General features: G+C 48.5%; 1 protein-coding gene across 1 annotated transcript in view; it reads right to left on the bottom strand.

Moving 5' to 3' along the window:
• Positions 1 to 20,979, bottom strand: part of LOC146195433 (putative sodium-dependent multivitamin transporter) — a 125,139-nt gene that overhangs the window by 71,344 nt on the left and 32,816 nt on the right. The window contains exons 5-6 of the mRNA XM_084596795.1: positions 9,480 to 9,547; positions 8,291 to 8,448 (exon numbers count right to left, since the gene is read on the bottom strand). Coding sequence (XP_084452921.1) covers positions 8,291 to 8,448; positions 9,480 to 9,547 — 226 coding nt within the window. The remainder of the gene's footprint in view (positions 1 to 8,290; positions 8,449 to 9,479; positions 9,548 to 20,979) is intronic.

The raw sequence follows: 20,979 nt of genomic DNA, 5'->3' as shown, positions 1-20,979 counted from the left end.
CAACACATAGCACTTCTGGGTGGACTATCGTCGGCTTAATGACGTAATTATAAAAGATGCGTATTCTCTTTCGCGTATTGATGATACAATCGACTATCTTCACTCAGCGTCACACTTCTCCTCAGTAGACTTGAGGTCAAGTACTGGCATATACCGATAAACCCGAGCGACAAAAAAGACAGAATTTGTGACACTCGGCGGTCTTTATGAGTTACACCCGATGCCTTTTGGATTGTGCAATGCGCCTGCCACGTTGGAACGATTCATGGACACCATTCTGCGCGCACCCAAGTGTAAAATTTGTCGTTGTTATTTGGACGACATTGTTGTCTTCGGCAAGACCTTTCAGGAGCAGAATAGCCGTCTCGCCGTCGTTCTTGATTTCATTGAGAGAGCAGGCCTCGTCCTTAACTCTAAGATGTGCCACTTTGGTGGACGCTAGACAATTATCCTTGGTCACTTGCTTGGTACGGATAGTGCCGACTGGATCCCCAGAAGAGTGCGGCTGTAACGAGCTTTACAGCGTCAAAATATGTCAAGGTGCCTAAGTGGTTTTAGGAGCAAGTTCCCACTTTCGGCATTTTATGCCCAGAGTTGCTGACATCGCCTAACCTCTCACGTGTCTTTTGCACAAAGGTTTCCTGTTCATTTAGGTTGCTGACTGTGATTCTGCCTTCCACCACCTCAAATTTCTTGTAACGCCGGGAACTATTCAATGCCACTTCTGCCCCTATCGAAGTTTACAGCGGAGCTAGTGGTGTGGGTGTTTTCACTGTGGTCATCTAGCACCATGGCCGCGATAAGTATGTGATAGCTTATGCTAGGCGTTCGTTGAGCAAGGCGGAGCGTAACTATACCGTTACTGAACACGAGTTCCTCGCAGTCGTTATCGCGGTGTAACGACTTCGCTGCTACCGATATGGAAATGCTTGCACCGTCGTCACCGACCATAATTCACTCTGTTGGCTCGTAATTTAGGTGACCTTTACGACCGGCTTGCCCGATGGTCGTTGCGTTTGCAAGAGTATAACTTCACTGTGGCATACAAATGCGGCTCTCAACCCGCCGACGCTGTTTCTCACGCTTGCCGCTTTCATCAACTGGTAGTGACAGTGACAACTCTGATGATTAACTGGCGCCTATTTCAGCAACGTTTCCTGATCCTCAGCTGTTACAGATTGAACAACACAACGATATGACTTTGGCGCCGCTCTTCGCTGCCGCTCATGCTTCAAGATATACCCGTTTCTGCATTCGTGCAAGCCTACTACACAAGAATCTCAGCTCCGGAGGTGCGTGATTTCGTCTCGTTGTGCCGGAAAATCCCTGCATTCCCGCCCTCTAAATGATGCATGACGGTGCCACGTCTGGCCACTTGGGTGTCGCCCGGACCCTTCACCGCGCACAGGAAAAGGTTTGCTGGCCGAAAATGTGTCTAATCATTCGCTATGTAGAAAGTTATGCCAAGTGCCAGCAGTACAAGCTTCCTATTTCCCGTCTGCCAGGACTGCTAAACCCTAACCGCACCCTTTTAGGAGGTGGAAATCGACCTTTTGGGTCCTTTTTCGCGGTTGTCGAGCGGTAACCAGTGGATAGCGGTCTGTGTTGACCATCTCACTTGATATTCAGAAACCGCCGCAATTCCCTCAGCTACTATTTCCGCCCAGCAAACGAGTGCCTTGCTTTTAGCCTCCATGGATAAGTGGCTGCCACGACCTTTTTTTTTCTAAGATACCTAAGACATCAACGCAGCCTGATTCGTGGATATCATTAGGCTGATCAACAGTGAAATAAAGAGAAAATGACAGATCACTTATCAGCCCATATATCTTCAAAGGGCGCCAAATGACATTGATAGCACGAAAAGCAGAGGGGTATTTTCCGTATGTAAAGAGTGCTAAATAGTCATTAATTTCTACTTTCCAATGAATTTTATCTACATTCGTATTAGTATAAACTTCGATCTACCAAAAAAAAGAAATCCTGTATGATTTTCTTGAGGCCAGAAGCTAATGCCTCTTTTTTAGTAGGTACCTGGTAATGAACCCTCGATATCCTTATATTTGTTTGTTGACTGCTCAACATTATTGCAATCTGAATTTTCTGCCTATAATGAAAACTCCTCTCGCAGTAGATGCTTCGACGTCGTTGTTATTAGCCGCTTTCTTCCTGTCAACCGATTGTTTAAAACCCGCATTCTCTATAAACTGATATTTTGACTTGAACGTTACATGATTACGTCTTCTATTCCAACTAACGTTAGGTAAACAGTTTGGATGATGAAATTACGTGGCAAGAAAATGTGAGAATAAGTATGAAAAATGAACATATTGTTACGTGAAAGATTTACAGTCCCAAAGCTGTCCGCACAACTAACGTTGATGAGGGCACCAGTTTCACAACACCCAGCGTCGTCGTCTTCTCGGAGTCTGTTTCACTTCTTCATCCTCATCACGAACAGCGAATACAGCTAAGTAACGCTATGTTTGCAGTGCTCTTCAAAACGCACGGGTTTTGCTTGGGCAAGTTTGTGTTGCCACGGTTCAAAAACCTTTTTTTTTTGTCATTAGGAACCTTTAATGGTGCGCCTTAAGGGCAATATATAAAGAGTAAATTGATTTCATTACTTGCCTTCTAACATTACTCCTTACGTGAATAATTATTAGTAATATTTTAGGGAATATATTGTTACGATGAAATAGCAAAGGGGTGTTTATTTACAGTGATATGGCAGTGGGATAAGGTGAAGCCTACTAGCCCCAGGCACCAACGCTTTTTCCTCTTCTTCTCCTAGACCATCACACCCTTCGTCGTCGTCAGTGGCGTGACATTTCCCCCCTACTCAGCCTAAGCCCTATAGGCGTGTTCGTGAGTCGTGCGAGGCTGACACGGCTTCAAGCGGGCAACATGACATAGTTCGGTTTTGGCAGACCGACGACCCGATGCTGTCAGGCGGGTTATTGCATAAGTTAAGTCACTGATGCGTTTGACAACCACATATGGTCTGTCATAGTGGGCCAAGAGTTTTTGATGCAGGCCACGGCGCCGAATTGGGTGCCACAGCCAGACTAGATCACCTACAGAGTACGTGACCCGCCGGTGACTGGCATCGTATCGCACTTTAGAAAGTTCTTGTGAAGCACCAGACCGTAATCGGGCGATTCTCCGAGCTTCTTCGGCGAGACAGAGGGTCTCAGCCAGGCAGGGGTCTTCACGGCTTGTGAAGGGCAGGATAGTATCCAGGGGGTAGCGTGGTGGTCTGGTATAGAGAACGAAAAATGGACAGTACCCAGTTGTCTCATGCGTGGCGGTATTAAACGCATACGTGATGAAGGGTAATATGGTGACCCAGTTCTTAGGCCCTGCGTCCACATACATGGCTAGCATGTTGATAAGCGTTCTGTTGACGCGCTCAGTCGAGCCATTTGTCTGGGGATGGTATGGCGCCGAGTGTCGGAAAGTTACGGAGCATAAACGCATGAGCTCTTCAATAACATCAGCAGTGAATTGTCGGCCCCGATCAGTGATGACAATTCGTGGCGGCCCGTGTCGTAAGATGACTGAGTGCAGCAAGAAAAGCGACACCTGATGCGCCGTAGCAGATGTAAGAGCGGCGGTTTCACAGTAACGTGTGAGATAGTCCACGCAGATTACAATCCAGCGATTTCCATCACGGACTTGGAAACGGACCTACGAGGTCAATGCCTACTTGATCAAACGGAGCTGTCGGGGTCTTCACAGGGTGCAGCAAGCCAGATGGAGTTGCAGTTGGACGTTTGTGGCATTGACATTGCTCGCAACTGATAACGTATTGTTCAATCGTCGAGCGCATTCTGGGCCAGTAAAATCTTTCTTGAGCACGGTGGAGTGTTCGAACCGATCCCAAATGCCCAGAAGTTGGATCATCATGCATAACTAGCAATACGTCCGTGCACAGCGTCTTGGGGACTACGAGTAAGTATCGCTGGCCGACAGGCGAATAACTCTTTTTCCATAGGAGGCCATCACGCACACAAAAACGGCTTGTAGGTACGCTGGCTTCGGCGGCGGCAAAGAGAGGCTGCAGACTGCTATCATTTTGTTGTTCCGTTTTGAAAACACTCGTGTCGGGGAACGCTGGCTCGAGGGTCGATATATAATTGTCGAAATCGTCACTGTCAGGTCCAGTCGCGGCCATTGGCATCCTAGAAAGACAATCTGCGTCTGCATGACGCCTCCCGCTTTTGTACACCACGGCAAAGTCATATTCCTGTAACCGGAGGGCCCAGCATGCGAGGCGACCACATGGGTCTCGAAGGTTCCGCAGCCAACAGAGTGAATGATGGTCAGTTACGATAGTAAATGACCGTCCGTACAAATATGAACGGAACGCTGCACAGCGGAATGTACAGCCAGGCATTCCTGTTCGGTGACTGTGTAGTTTCGCTCCGGCTTGCTCAGGGTACGACTTGCGTACGCGATAACATGCTCTCGTTCATCGTGCCGTTGGACAAGGACTGCCCCGAGACCAATTCCACTAGCGTCCGTGTGAACTTTTGTCACTGCAGCAGGATCAAAGTGACGTAGGATGGGTTTCGATATTAAAAGAAACTTCAGCTGACGAAATGACGCGTCGCATTCTGGTGTCCAGTCAAAAGTGGAGTTTTTGTTGAGAAGGCACGTCAATGGGTAAGCAACGTCAGCAAAGCGGTGTATAAAGCGTCTAAAATACGAACACAACCATAGAAAACTGCGCAACTCCTTCATTGTCTGCGGGGCTTTAAAAGACTCAACAGCGGCAGTTTTCTGGGGATCAGGCATTACACCATCACCATTGACAAGGTGTCCTAGCACCAGCGCTTGGCGCTCTCCAAAACGGCACTTTTTCGAGTTAGAATTAGGGCGGCGTAGTGCAGACAATTCAAGACGCGTACTAGACGGTCATTGTGTTCTTGGAAGGATTTCCTAAATATGACATCATCCAGATAGCAAAGACAAATGTCCCATTTTAAGCCGCGCAAAACTGTGTCCATAAAGCGTTCAAATGTGGCTGGCGCATTACACAGCCCGAATGGCATAACATTAAACTCATAAAGGCCATCTGGTGTTACGAAGGCTGTTTTTGTTTATCCGCAGGGTCCGTTGGAATTTGCCAGTAGCCAGATCTGAGATCAAGACAAGAAAAATAGGACGCACCAGAGAGGCAGTCGAGGGCATCGTCTATGCGAGGAAGAGGATAGACGTCCTTTTTCGTAACAAAATTTAGACGCCGATAATCGACGCAGAATCGCCACGAACCGTCTTTCTTGCGTACAAGAATAACAGGGGCAGCCCAGGGGCTAGATGACTCCTGTATCACCTTCTTTCGTAGCATGTCCTCCACTTGCTCATGAATGACTTTGCGCTCAGATGGGGACACGCGAGATGGCTTTTAACGAATGGGACGAGCCGAACCAGTGTCGATAGTATGATGGGTCCGATGTGCAGGGCGAGAGGTGGGTCCATCTGTTTGAGAAAAGTCAAACATAGGCGAAAAGGGTAGAAGAATATCCACAAGAGTACGGCGTTGAGGTGAGCTGAGATCGCCGCTGATCATGCGGAAAATCGAAGTGTCATCTGTAGGCAGAGGTACAGTGGCACTCGTAGCATCTGTGACCAAAGCAACGATGTGGGGCGCATCGGGTTCACAGGAGGCAAGCTTCAATCCCGTTGGTGAAACTGCGGGCTCGGAAGGTGGAACTACTGTACCTTCGGTAATACTAAAAACTGTTTCTTCATTGCGGCCACTTTCAAAAAGAGTCGGCAGATGCGAGCCGTCAAATTGAACCTCTTGAATTTTCAAGAAGTCCATTCGTAAATTGATGTCATGCGTAAAGTGGGGTAAGACTACGAATTCGGCTTGAAAAATTGCACCACACACAGACACTTGCGCACTACACACACCCAGTGGCCGCAACGCCTCTGCACTCACACCACAAAACGTTGAAGCACGGTCATATTCAAACATCACTTTGCGTCCCAACAAGCGTCTAAACTGATTACTCATCACAGACACAGTCGGACCCATATCCACCAAAGCTAATGTATACACACCATCAATAAACACACGAATTTTGTTTTTGAGCATTATAGTTGGAGGGATGTTGGCACACAGCACATTTGCAGCGGCCTCACCCCCATTGGTCGCGCTGGTTAGTTTTCCTGCTGAGGATGCTGAGGCGACATGGAGCGCCATCGTGATGATGGAGAACGACTCGCACGGAAGGCGGGTGGTGGAGTAACACTTCTATCAGATGCAGGGGAGTGGTCGCGGATATTCTGGTTATGGATGTTGCGGTAATTCCCACGCTGAGTATTTGATTGTTGAAAAACGGGATTGTATTGCCGATTGTTGGATACTGTTTGAAGCGCCGGACGGTTATAGCGAGGTTGGATCCTACTGCGGCAGTATCTGGCGATGTGACCTTCGACGCCGCAGCGGTAGCATATCGGCGGGGAAGGTAGAAAATGCTGTTGCGAATAAGAGCAGGGAACAGCTGGGTGCGTCGTAGGTCTGGCTGAATGCTGCTACTGCTCAGGAATCCTGGTAGATCAAATGGAACATCTATGTGCACTTGAGGCGACGACATACCTTGGGGCGTCAGGCACCGACGCATTCCGGTTGACGAAATGCATAGGAGGGTAGTCAATGGAAGCTGCAACTTTAGGAGCTTGTGGGAAAGGCTAAACGGTAATCGCTTGTGGTGGTGAAGCTGGCCGTCTAGATACCTTCTGGACAGAGACTTCAGCAGATTCGTGCAGGGGAAGTAGGTTGAGCCGCAGGAGCTCTTCCCGCCCGATTTGCCGGATCGTCGACGGAAGATCTAGTTGGGCGTGGTCATCAAGGCTGGCCACGGTAGGCACGTTGGCCAGCCGCCCAAATTTTGGCACAATACGACGCGTTTTCAGAGCTTGAAAAGCGCGGATGTGCTTAATGACATCGGAGACGGTTTCAAGGCTGTTTTTGGCGATTAAAAAGTTGTACACGTCAGCCGCGATACCCTTCAAAATGTGGCCGACTCTGTCTTCTTCGGGCATGTTGGAATTGACACATCTGCACAATCTGAGGATCTCTTCTGTATAAGAGGTACAAGTTTGATCCGGCAATTGAGCTCTTTGGGCAAGGGTCTGCTCAGCCCGCTTTTTGCTCGGTACAGAGTCACCAAAACGCTGTTTGATCTCGGTGGCAAACCGTTCCCAAGTTGTCAAATTGTCCTCGTTATTCTCGAACCATGTCATAGCCGTGTGAGTTAGAAAGAAGACGACATTTGTGAGCATGGTGATAGGGTCCCACCGGTTGTACCGACTAACTCTTTCATAATGAAGTAGCCACTTCTCAACGTCCTCACCTTCCTCTCCTGCAAACGGTCGTAGTTCCCGGTAAGGCTGGCAGGGAATAGAGCTGGAGGGGGCAGGCCAGCCTGGCTTGCAGCGTCGCGGCTGGCACGGTTAGAATCGGTGTGGTCCATGATGGTTGGAAGCGGTGGCAGTCCAGCAAGGCGGCGACATCGTCGAAACTCCAGTTTTTCTTGCTGCACCGTACTTAGGGATCGAACGGAGCACCTTCCACCAAGTTGTTACGAAGAAATAGCAAAGGGGTGTTTATTTACAGTGATATGGCAGTGGGATAAGGTGAAGCCTACTAGCTCCAGGCACCAACGCTTTTTCCTCTTCTTCTCCCAGACCATCACACCCTTCGTCGTCGTTAGTGGCGTGACAATATTTTCAATACAAATACTTTGTTTTCTTTCTCTGCACTCTCCGCCGCTGTTCAGCATTTAGGGCTCCGCACTACTTAGCCCGAGCACGCAAGTTCATTCTCATTTCTAGCGGTCGCCTTTCTATGAAGTCAAAACCTAGGTAACCTTCCGCATTGTAATAACAGTCCACAAAAAACACCACGGCTGGACAAAATTAAGACTACTGCGTCCCCCATAGCTGATGCCGATTTGGGAGGTTAAATTCCGTATATTATACCATGCGACACCATACAATACCATGTTATACCATCTCATTCAATACCATAACCGCACATCATAACAAAACATACTATGGCATACCTTCTCTTCTAGACCTTCGGAGGTTAGAATGTCTCAGTGTAAGCAATTTCTTCGAAGAAAGTGCATAGAATATATCGTTTTGCATTAAAACGTGCGATATATGAAGAATATGGCAAGAGGCCCAAAGTTATCTGTATATTGGAGCCGTAAATTTTTAGGTTTTAAAGCTTACAGAGCAAAAAGCAATATATATTTTAATTTCAAGTACTTACCCGAGAAAATACTGGCTTGCGTTGAAGTCAGTTATCGCCCTAAGGGGAGGCGTCACACGACTTGAGTCGTAAAGAACCTTCCCAAAAATTGTGATGGGCGAAGCCAGCATCACGACTGCTTGGAAGCAGTCCGCCCACACCACACTGCGGAGTCCTCCCTATAAAGAAAAAGGAAACAATATATGAATGACATCGCAGGTATTAAGCCTTTGGCTATACCAAAATAAATTACTGCTAGAACAGCGCACACATATATGTCGCAAATTGTTTTGTCACATGGGCTACAAGGTATTGTTAATGCCCGAGAAGCCAATGAGTGGGCGGTATTATTAGGAACGTGCTTTCAAAGGGCTTTCCTGAAAATCCAGTTTTGTTTAACACAGATATTTTTTTTTTGCACTCACCGCAATAAACTGCAACATCTTCAAGAAATTACAGAACTGACAAGATGTCTGCAGTGATCCGCAACTCCTGCCACGGATAGGAAGATAAACTTTCAAAGTAAATCTTGGCCTCTGCAGGTAATCTTATCTGCTCTTTTGAAACAATCATCACCCTACAATTGCTCTCGTCTCGAGCTGAAGTGTGATTTCTTGGTGATTTAGTATCACAGCCGCTGTCACTGGGCTCAACATAAAATTATCAAAACCACTTTCTTAAATCATTACGAAGCGTTGATATAAAATGTAATATTCGTTGTGTTGTCTCAACCGCCCACCGAAAGTCAAGGTCAAAGAATGTCCAGTGATCTCGAAGTGACGAACAAACGACACCCCTACGTCTCCTGCGTACTGTACATTTATACCGCATGGTTGACTATGGATTATTCAAAATGTAAGAAAAATAGTTAAGCCGCGTCCATATAACCTTATATCAACCGTATTTAAGACTGGCAATTTGTAGGTAGTGAGATGAAACAGTATGAATTTTAATGACTTCATGCGCAACCCTGAAAAACTTCATATTTAAATGCAGTTCAGGTGAGTGTGTTCGCAAGCTCTACAGCGGCGGTGAGGCAGTAAAATATTCTCTAAGGAAACATTAGTTATTCCCTGAGTAGTACTCCAGAAAGGAAGCTCGTGAAGCGTTCCTAAATATATCATCCTATAATTCAAGACACATGCTTTTTTTTGGCGGGAGGTGAAATATTATTTGTTGGAATATGTTTGGCACAGGGGGAAAAACTTACCAGAGCCGTGTAGATTGTGCCAGCCAGGCCAATTACAATGCTTGTGTACACCAGTGGCAGAGAAAGCACTGGAAATATATTGAAAGGGATGAACTATTATATCAGTTAACGAAAGCAATGTTTTAAGTGCATAAGAATCTAATTCGTCCGGTTATCACATGCAAAACTTGCGAAACGACATGCACATGAATGACCGAAGGGGTAAACAAGTTTAGAGAAAAGAGTGAATAGACCTGGATATATCTATAATGCTTTCTTCGTACCACCTGTATGAATTCTTTACTTCAAAGTATATGAGGTGAATTGGTGTGAATAAGACGGGTTCATCATCATCATCATCATCATTAGCCTGACTATACCCACTGCAGGGCGAAGGCCTCTCCCATATTTCGCCCATTAACCCGGTTCTGTGCTAGCTGCATTATAATGTTTATAATGCAGTATTTGCCGCTGATGTGAGACCGTTGCTATGTTTATTCTCCTGCAATAAAAATATTTTTGATTATTTAGAAGTGTTTCATCAATATTTATATAAGCGAACTTTGGAGCGTGTATTTTTTGTACAAAAAGTCCGATACAAGGCTCAAGGTTTCAAGTTTTTGTAGTATCCTCCATTGATTCCAAGCAGAAATATTGTCAGCCACTGAGCGCTGACAAATCTAGTCCGTGTTTTTAATATCCCTTCAAAGATTTGTGAGAAAATCTGTGCTGGTCTGTTATTTTTGGTACATGCACGTAATAAAATTACTATGTCAAGAGGTAATCAAGAGCAAATTTATGAGAAAGAGTGACAGTGAGAGTGCGCCACTTGTCAACTGTTCTGCACCGCAGTGTATCCCAACTGAGGTTTTCAGAGATTGGTGTTATTTTGCCTCTACTTGTAGTGGTTTTTTTCTTTCATTTTCATTTTAGTTGCTTCAGCAGATATTTTACTGAATGTGAAAGTGAACTTTGGACAACAGCAAGTAAGCTACGCGACTAAAGCCAACACGCGATAGCGCATGAGGAGACTCTCAGGATTCGTATGCTGATGTTCACTAAACTGTCGGAGACATAAATGTTTCGTATAATCATCGAAGGTTGTTTGAGGCAGGGGAGAATGTTTTGCCTCAGTTTGGCCCTTCCCACCGGCAACCTAATGTACGGCGACCGGGAAACCCTACTGCAGTTAAATTTATTCGTCGTTTCTAAGTGCCGGCATGATTTTTGTTAAGGGTCCCTGTATCCTAGCACTACCATTCCGAGACTGTCTGAGACGTCTATGTTCCGGATGCCTAAAGTGGGTAGAAGGAGGCCGAACAGAATTTTGCGGCCAAAAATGGTCAGTGCCAAGTGACCTCTTTGGTATCCCTATATGGCGCCTCCCCGCTTACACCGGCGCCAACGGCGATGCGACACAAGCCAAGAACGGGTGCCTAAAAACAGCGCCCAAAATATTTTCGCATGAGTAGAGTGCGCACAAAATATGCCTGCCTTATATGATCCTTGATTCAATAATACATGCCGCTTCCCTTTTACAGCGACACATTAAAGGGCAAACGCGGCGATTTTCCGACCATGCTGACTTAAAGATTGATTTATATTTCTGAAGCCATCGCACGGGATTTCATTTTTGTTCAGTAATCTATAAGTAATTTAAAATTACCATAAAAACTTGAATCAAAATTGAGGCTGCCGCACGAAGCTTTGATAGCATTGTTTGAGTAACGTCATATGATGGCGGTACAGGCGTGCATTCAGCCACACGCGTGCGCTGCCGTCCTTCCGGGGTGTGCGAGTGTATATTGCTGTCATGGCACCATGTGGAGAACACAACATTCGTACTATTTCAGGTCGGTGAGTCGTCCTCGATGTCATCAGCAGGGACAGAGAGAACTCTTCATTAAGTTTCAATTGACAAACAAGATCAAACAAGATTGAAAATAAAAAGCAGTAATCAGCGTGCATGGCCAATGAGTGCAGAAGGAGTGAGCCACCTTGCATGCAGCTAAAATTACTGCTTTAAGAAGCATTCGCTACATTTTTTTAAAATCATTTACGCACACAAACTGACGCAAGTGGCCGGGATGGGAGACCCATCGTTACTGGCAGTCGAAATTTTCATTCTTACCTCTATACCGGCCCAAAGGCTGCCTGGGCATGCAAGTGAGATTTTTCCACAGCCAAATTACCCTTGTTGCATGGTAATTTCAATGCAGTTTCAAGCAAATGGTATTTATTTGGTTTAATGTATTTTTTCTATGCACCAATACACGACCAAAAAAGAATGCTTTTATGTGAAAGTAGTCAGAATTGCGATAGCCAAATATGAGAACCTACGCATATTTCCTTCAATATATGTTGTGGAAATCATTGCGCTGTGAACGAAAGCAGCCTTTATATTCATATTTATGTCTGCATGTGTTGTAACCAACCTGTTGATCACGACTAAAGAAGTTGAGCGGCTGTGTCGGCATTTGTTTACGAAGGAATATGCGCGTAAGCTGCGCGTCCACTTCCTGGGGCGAAAAGCGTAATGTCTCACCAAATACACTTTGCGCACTAAAGCACTTTCAAGAGCAACGTGTATAATTTGTGTCCTCCGAGGGTCCCTAGACCCAAGCATTTAGTACCCCCGACTACGCGTCCCGTCTTCGCAGAATGGTTTGCTCAGCGTATTGTTAGCGGCACGTCAAAAAATACCCGAGCCCGGCCACATTAATAAAGTAGACAACATATTTGTAATGGTTTCCACAGAGGATGCTGCCAGCGTACGCAATGGTGCTACCCGCGAGAGCTGCAAAAGATGGCTCTCTGGCAGTGCTCTACTCCCTAGTCGTCACTACGCCTAACCGCGTTTTCACATCAAAGCCTCAGCGGACGGTGCTTTGGAATTGATTAGCTCTCTATAGCGTTCTATTCTTGAAACTGCTTTACTGTCAGCACAATTGTCTCACATGAAAAAGAGATATAATTTGGGCGATAAGTCAGCAGGGGGAGCTAGTGTACAACATCGGATGAGCTGCGGAGCATTAGCAGCTGTATGGGGCTGCGAGTGAAAATTTCGGTGTATCGCAGTTATCACTCATACGAAAAGCTCGTTGCAGATAAGTGATGAAGGGTGAGTGTTATAATTGACATTCATTTATCCAATCGCATATCGATAAAAGATCAACAGATTTTGGCAGGCTTTCCTGAAGGCAGCACAAAGGACCCACCCTGTCGGCACAGACTGAGTGCGGCGCCGAAGCCAGGCGCAAATATCTTATGTGGTGTGCTAAGATCATCTGCAAAGCTTCGGATTTAATCCATTGCTTGGGCGAGGCCTAACTCCCCGATCAGAAGCATCCTGTGTTGGTAGCAGTTTCGCGTGGAATGTTCTGAGCCCACATGCGTTCTCAGATCTGGCGACGCAGCTTGGGCGATGGGATCCCAAGATTCATTTTCCCGCAAAGCACGTTTTTCTTAGGAAATCGGTGGTAAATAACTATGTTGTTTTTCGTTCAGTAATTCGTGCATCGAGCAACACAGCGCTAGTTAGAACCCATTGCTGCAAGTGATGCATTAAAGGGCCTCTGAGGTGCTATTTGCTCAATGTTCTTGTTCAGGAAATCCATAGAGACGGTACCCTATGAATATTGGAGTCTAACTTGGAAGCGTTGCGAGGAGCCTCAAATTCGCACATAATTTTAAGCTGTGCTTTTGGCGACTGCTCACGACCTTTTGGAGCAACACATCGCCACAAGGACCGCTCACTAAGCTTACATGTGACTTCACCTCGGTTTTCTCCCACTTGTCGCGGGCAGGAGGTGATTTGTCGCGACTTGTTTACTTCATTTATTCTTTCGCGTAGGATTTGGCTGAGATGAGAACGGAGAGGGTTAGCATCATTTCAAGTCACCCATATCTTCAACTCCTAATAAAGGTAGTTTATAAAAATTTGCATTGCAGTAACGATTGATGGGATACCTATTTCTCGTGTGCGTTTTCAAGTTTTCGTAAATAGCTTTTCATGGGTTGTTTACCGCCAGCTGAAACTACACAATGATGCATTATTACACGATCATTGTCATTTTCAACAAGAAGTCGACGGTACCTGTGGTGTACCAGGCTGTTTAAGCAGCGCTGCCGGCCAAGGCCATCGGCAGGTGTATTTAGTTTTTTTATTTATTTATACAGGTTCATACTAGGCCTATCAGTGTATTAGTGTAAGGCAAAGATATAAAAAGGGCAATGTAGAGCTGTGGCGCTATATATATATATGTATCCGCCGGGGTGGCGCAGTGGTTACGGCGCTCGACTACTGTTCCCAAGGACGCGGGATCGAATCCCGGCCTCGGTGGCCGCTTTTCGATGGAGGCGAAAAGCAAGGCGTCCGTGTGCTGTGCGATGTCAGTGCACGTTAAAGAACCCCAGGTGGTCGAAATTTCCGGAATCCTCTACTACGGCGTCTCTCATAGCCTGAGTTGCTTTGGGACGTTAAACCCCACAAACCAAACCAAACCATATATATATATGTGTGTGTGTGTGTGTGTGTGTGTGTGTGTGTGTGTGTGTGTGTGTGTGTGTGTGTGTGTGTGTGTGTGTGTGTGTGTGTGTGTGTGTGTGTGTGTGTGTGTGTGTGTGTGTGTGTGTGTGTGTGTGTGTGTGTGTGTGTGTGTGTGTGTGTGTGTGTGTGTGTGTGTGTGTGTGTGTGTGTGTGTGTGTGTGTGTGTGTGTGTGTGTGTGTGTGTGTGTGTGTGTGTGTGTGTGTGTGTGTGTGTGTGTGTGTGTGTGTGTGTGTGTGTGTGTGTGTGTGTGTGTGTGTGTGTGTGTGTGTGTGTGTGTGTGTGTGTGTGTGTGTGTGTGTGTGTGTGTGTGTGTGTGTGTGTGTGTGTGTGTGTGTGTGTGTGTGTGTGTGTGTGTGTGTGTGTGTGTGTGTGTGTGTGTGTGTGTGTGTGTGTGTGTGTGTGTGTGTGTGTGTGTGTGTGTGTGTGTGTGTGTGTGTGTGTGTGTGTGTGTGTGTGTGTGTGTGTGTGTGTGTGTGTGTGTGTGTGTGTGTGTGTGTGTGTGTGTGTGTGTGTGTGTGTGTGTGTGTGTGTGTGTGTGTGTGTGTGTGTGTGTGTGTGTGTGTGTGTGTGTGTGTGTGTGTGTGTGTGTGTGTGTGTGTGTGTGTGTGTGTGTGTGTGTGTGTGTGTGTGTGTGTGTGTGTGTGTGTGTGTGTGTGTGTGTGTGTGTGTGTGTGTGTGTGTGTGTGTGTGTGTGTGTGTGTGTGTGTGTGTGTGTGTGTGTGTGTGTGTGTGTGTGTGTGTGTGTGTAGAATACAAACACAATGCGACAAAAGTACTGCAACACTTCAATGGCAGCGACATGAGGAACAGTACACACTATGCAAAATAGACAAATTAAGAAAGACTGCATTAGTTTTGTTAAAAACTTTTTAAAAGAAACACTTCAAACTGTCAACTGTGTCCACAGATAAATATTTGACCATTTATTAATGAAAACAATTAAGACTGAGAGACTGAGTGACAATGGCATCTGGCAAACTCTGCCAATAGTGTATTCTTCGGGGAAAAAAAAGAAAATTGAAAAACATTTACTTTGCAGCTATACTCGCGTATTTTCAAGCAGTTGTCGATGCGGGCGCACACATAAGTAGGTTTCTTTACGTACGTTTCACTGATAACTACGGTTTTAATTTTAGAATATTAAAAAGTAATGATATTCGTAAAAACGTACATCTGGCAGAAAGCAACGACCACTCTAAACGCTTCCCAATATCGGCAGACCGGTTCGTGAAACGATAGTTTTCCACCGAGAATCGAGCTGCGCTCTTCTGTATTCGCTCAGCTATATCCATTCTCGTTTTGTTGCCAGGTGCCATGCCACACACGCGTATTTGAGGATTGAGCGAATATTTTCCATGCACAATGTTTGTTTTAGCTCTGGTGGAGCATGTCTGCAGTTACATCTTAAGCAATTCAAGACTCTTCTGGTTTTGGCGTTAAGGACTGTGGGGCCCCACAGCCCCTTTTAACGTTTCAACCCGCGCGCGCTTTTTCTGTTTGTGTTGGTGTCCGCCCGGGCAGCGCGAGACAGAGGGTGGATAAGCGCGTCGGAAGCATGGCTCGGGGCTTTTTCGCCGGGCGGCCGGCCAGAGAAGGGCGGCATGGCAGCGTCCCAAGCCGGCTGGATGTACACGGACGACGGAGCGGAGTCCTGCGAGGGGAAGACGGAAGCGGCGCCTGCAAGGAAGCCTTAGGAGTGCTAGCGTGAGTGCTGCGTACAAACGCATTGCGAGTAGCAATGCGTTTGTACCATCATCAACGCTTTGGCCCTATTACTCGCCCTATCCGCGCCGCAGTGTGTTTTGTGTTGTCGCGGTGAAGCCCTTACCCATGTTCGTTTTATTCTGCATAGACCATTGTCGCGCACTTCGACGGCATGTTTCCAGCGCAGTTTTGACCAATGCTGTTTCTTTTCTATTTTATACTTTTCTGTTGCTCCGGAATAAACCGGTGTTTTTAAGAAAGACTCCGTTTTTCACTCGTCCGGCGAGACCATCGCTCGCGGACCCGTATTCTAGAAGGCGGAGCCTTCATTTGGCTCCCAACGTGATTTCTGCTCGAGCTTTGGCTTGCCCCGCGAGTGTAGCAATTTGATGTTCATGCAGCTTCGTGCGTAGCCATGTCGGACTTACCGGGTGCAAGCGCCCAGTTAACGGAGACAGTTCGGCCTCCCACACAGGCGGGTTCCGGGCATGAGCAATCAAAAGACAGGAAAAGCGAACCGTCGGACATTTGCAGCGGAATTCTTGGCCTCCTGTTCGAGCTACTTGAATCAAAGGCACATTTCAGAGAAATGGTAGGAAGCGAGGCAGATTCGTTAACGCCCACTCCCTTGTATCGCGATAATCAGCTGCGGCTGAATTCGGCCGTGCCAAGGTTTGAAGGATACGCCGACAAGAAATCTGTTTGCGATTTTCTTTATGAAATCGACGATTATCAGATGGCAATGGCAAATTCGGGCAGCGCTCTGGTGACGGGTATGCTTCCCATAGCTTTGGTAGGTTCTGCAGCAACCTGGAGGCGTAGACAACGGCCGTTCACAAGGCAGGATTTTATAGACCGTTTTCGAGAAGAGTTTTTGCCGCCTGACTATGACATCCGTATGAAAGACGAGCTTTGCACCAGGACGCAAGGCGAAAACGAGGGTTTGCTAGAGGTTTTGCGAAGTTTTTAGGAGCTGCATGAGCGGGCAATTCCTGCAGTTCCGGAACCAGAGAAGGTGGTTCATATTATACATCGGTGCCATCCAAGGTACCAGCCATATCTCCAGCGTCGCCAGTTCCAGGACTTCGATGACATGGCTGGATAAGCATCCTGCATCGAGGCATCTTTCCTGGCAGAGATCCAGTATAAACCACCTCCCCCTGCAGAGACTTGCCTTGAGCCGTCCTGTGCGTGGCCTGGATCATCGGCAGCACGCAGCCTGGAGACGCCAGGCTGCCGTTCGAGGGCTAGCGACTGGCACGGAGTCGCAAGCCCTGATGCGTCTACTCAGGTGACGAGCCGATTTCATGGGGCGACAGGTCAGACGGGGTCCCGTGTCTTTTTGCCATACGCAGGCGCTGGGACCCCTTGTGTGGCAGCAGTTGGGACACCCCACGTCGGAGAGCGCAAATCCCGGACATCACATGCAGCGGCTGCCGGCTGTCATTCACCTACGGGTGCAGCGCGGTTGTCGCCACCGGGCGCAGCGTGGACGTCACCTATGGGTGCAGCGTGGTGTCGTCACCGGGCGCAGCGTGGGTGTCGCCACTGGGCGCAGCGTGGACGTCGCCTATGGGTGCATCGTGGGTGTCGCCACCGGGCGCAGCGTGGACGTCACCTACGGATGCAGCGTGGGTGTCGCCACCGGGCGCAGCGTGGACGTCACCCATGGGCGCAGCGTGGGCGTCGCTACCGGGCGCAGCGTGGGTGTCGCTACCGGGCGCAGCGTGGGTGTCGCCACCGGGCGCAGCGTAGGTGTCGCCACCGGGCGCAGCGTGGGCGTCGCTACCGGGCGCAGCGTGGGCGTCGCTACCGGGCGCAGCGTGGGCGTCGCTACCGGGCGCAGCGTGGGTGTCGCCACCGGGCGCAGCGTGGGCGTCGCCACCGGGCGCAGCGTGGACGTCGCCACCGGGCGCAGCGTGGACGTCGCCACCGGGCGCAGCGTGGACGTCACTTACGGGTGCAGCGTGGACGTCACCGCCGGGTGCAGCGTGGGATTCACCTTCGGGTGCAACGGTGTCGCCATCAGGGGAGAAGTGGGTGGCGCCCCCGGGCACAACTTGTCCTACGACTCGCAGATTCAAGACAACGCAGGGGAGGGTATTTGGTCATCACACCATCCAGCGGCCAGGCCGCACAGACGCGGCCAACCACCGGGAGAGCTGATCCAGTCGCTACCTTTCCGGCATGAACGGACCCATAAGCCTTCGACCCAGGTGCCATTGATGCAGGTGCCATCATCACCCCCTGCTGTGCATAAGGCAGACCCCGAGAAATCCTACAATCACTCGGTGAGTGCAGTCCCGTAAACTTCTTTTGAGGAAAGCCAACCAGACAAGACCCCGCTGGTCTTGGTCAAAATGCCGGACTGGAACTTCCAGCCCTTTTAGATAAAGGGTCTATGGTGTCAGTCTTCGGCGATCAGGTGAATAATTCCTGTGAGACAAAACGTGTCCGGTTGCGGAGTGTAAACAGTAACCTTCGTATGGCGTCGACTCACATAATACCCGCAACCTCAGCAGCCCGCCTAACAGTTACTATAAATGGTCGAAAGATTAGACAGCGTTTCTTACACCTCCCCGGACTATCCTGGCCAGTCATACTAGGCCGTAACTTCATAGTGAAGGCAGGAATCGTGATGAATCTCAGTAAGGGAACCTATCGGTACGGCACCGGTACTGAAGCATTTCAGTTCAAGACCAAGGCTGCTGAGCCACAGTCACAGTTGCTTGCCACGAACGGCCATTCGGCTAATATCACAGGAAGTGGTATTATAACCGTTTTGAATTCCTTCACGGGGTCACCAGCGGAAAAAAGCAGAATCGAGACAATGCTCAGGTCCTTTGCAGCAATGTTCATGGAGGCTCCGGGGAAGGCCAACGTACTAACCCACAGGATCGACACCGGCGATGCTCGTCCTATCCGATTCAATCCAAGGCCCTTGAGTGTCCACAAGCGAGCGCTGCTGGATGGGGCCCTCGACGAAATGGTGGCTACCGGTGCGGTGAGACTATCAAAAAGCCCCTGGGCGTTTCCTGTTGCTCTCGCGCCTAAGAAGGATGGAACAGCACGGTTGTGTGTCGATTATCGACGTCTGAATGCTGTGACAGTGCGATACTTTTACCCTTTCCCGTCTGTTGACTCTGTCATGTGCTCACTTCGGTCAGCAAAATTTTTTAGAACTCTTGACTGCAGTAGGGGATTTCTGCAAATCCCGATTGATCGCTGCGATTGAGAAAACGGCTTTCACTAGCCGCCGGGGACTGTTCGAATTTGTGCGATTGCCTTTCGGGTTGTGCAATTCACCTGCTACTTTTCAACGGGTAATAGATATTGTGCTCGGAGACGCTAAATTTAACTACGCTATGGCCTACATGGATGACGTAGTAGTGTTCTCAGAAAGCTTAGAAGAGCACCTCCTTCATCTAACGAATGTCCTTCAACGATTGCAGAATGCGGGCATCACCATTATTCCCGGCAAGGTTCAGTTGGTGACAAGCACAATCAACCTTCTTGGTTTCATTGTGCAACAGGGCGCAGTTCGCCCGGATGAAGAGAAGCTTCAGGCCATTCTGCAGCTCCCACCACCAACCAACATAAAGAGCTTCCAGCCTTTCTTGGGCATGGAGGGATTCTACCGCCCCTTCATCCCGAACTGCGCTGACCTGGCGCGACCCCTCCATCAGCTCCTCCGGAATGGGGCCCGCTGGTCATGGACAGAAGCCGAGCAGGGATTATTCTGTTCACTGTCTGCAGCCATCGCGGATACTGCACGCCTGCGGCTTCCAGACCTTAACCGGCCATTCACAGTACAAACGGATGCAAGTGAGTACGGAATTGGTGCGGCATAGCTTCAAGAACATCAAGGAAAGCTTTACCCATTGGCGTTTGCTAGCCATACACTGACGGGACCGGAAAGGAACTATACTGTGACAGAGAAAGAGTGTCTTGCGATTGCGTTTGCCCTCAAGAAATTTCACATGTACTTGCATGGCGCAGAATTCACTATTCAGACCGACCACCAGACCCTATCGTGGCTTTCAAGGTTGCAAAATCCAGCTGGCCGTCTAGCCCGCTGGTCACTCGCTCTCCAAAAGTGTAATTACAGGGCAGAATACAGAAGAGGCACTTTCAACAAAGTGGCCGATGCCCTGTCACGAGCTCCACTCCCTGGTGAGGGAGAGTGAGCACCCGCGGTCCATACTGTGACAGCCCCTGCCGACACCTGGGTCACACTGGTGTCCCGTCAACAGCTCCTTGACGCTCAGCTCTCAGACGACCAGATGCAACCAGATACGCCAAAGCCTGAAGAGCGCCAACCCTGCAGGCAGCCGGGCGCTTAACGGAAGCTACGACAGCTACGTGGAGCAGAAGATGGCTTGATCCTGCGGTATATACCTGCTGCGGACATAGAGAGTGGTGAGTCCGCATTTCGTGTGGTCGTTCCTAAGGGCCTACGTAAGCATATTCTAGAGTGCGTCCACGATACACGCCTCACAGGTCACAACGATGGCAAGAAAACATGTGACAAATTGTGTCGCGTTGCAACATGGCCGCGCGTGAGAAGGGATGTCCTCGCATTCGTCCTCACTTGTCATACCTGGCAGACCGCGAAGCCGAGGGGAGGGAAACTACCGGGCCTTATGCAACCTGTAGAGAGCCGATACCCATGGGAAATTGTAGCTTGCGACATTATGGGTCCCTATCCCAGATCAGTGAAAGGGAATCGCTACATGTTAGTAATCACTGATCATTTCTCGAAATGCGCAGAATTGTATCCACTGAGTAGGCTAGACTCGAAAATAATTTGGAATACACTACAAGAAACATTCACTCGCTTTGGTTTCCCAGCTCAGCTTATCACTGATAATACCAAGTATTTCACCGGTAGGATATTCACTGCCACTTGCAAAGTCCTTGGCGTGCAGCACAAAAAGACTACGCCCTACCATCCTCAAGCAAACATTACAGAGCGAGTGCATCAAAATCTCAAGACTATGATGGTGGCATTCACGGAGCGGCACAAGGACTGGGACGCTCGTATCCAGGAGATGGCCTTCGCCACAAGAACCACGGTAAACCGGTCAACAGGTTTTACGCCAGCGGCCATTCTCCTTGGTCGTGAGCTCAGGTTCCCTATTGAGCATGCTCTGAATGGCTCTGATTTACCGGGTCTTAGCCATTCTAAATTTGCGCATGATCTTTCCAGCCGCTTGGCCGAGACTCTGAAGGAGGCAAGGGAAAACTTGGACCTTGCCCGCCTGGAA

Source organism: Amblyomma maculatum, chromosome 3, assembly GCF_055883805.1.
Source record: "Amblyomma maculatum isolate TAMU_Amacu chromosome 3, ASM5588380v1, whole genome shotgun sequence".
Taxonomy (NCBI): Eukaryota; Metazoa; Arthropoda; class Arachnida; order Ixodida; family Ixodidae; genus Amblyomma; species Amblyomma maculatum.
Note: the sequence above shows the minus strand (reverse complement) of the source record. Positions and strands in the feature narration are given on the sequence as shown.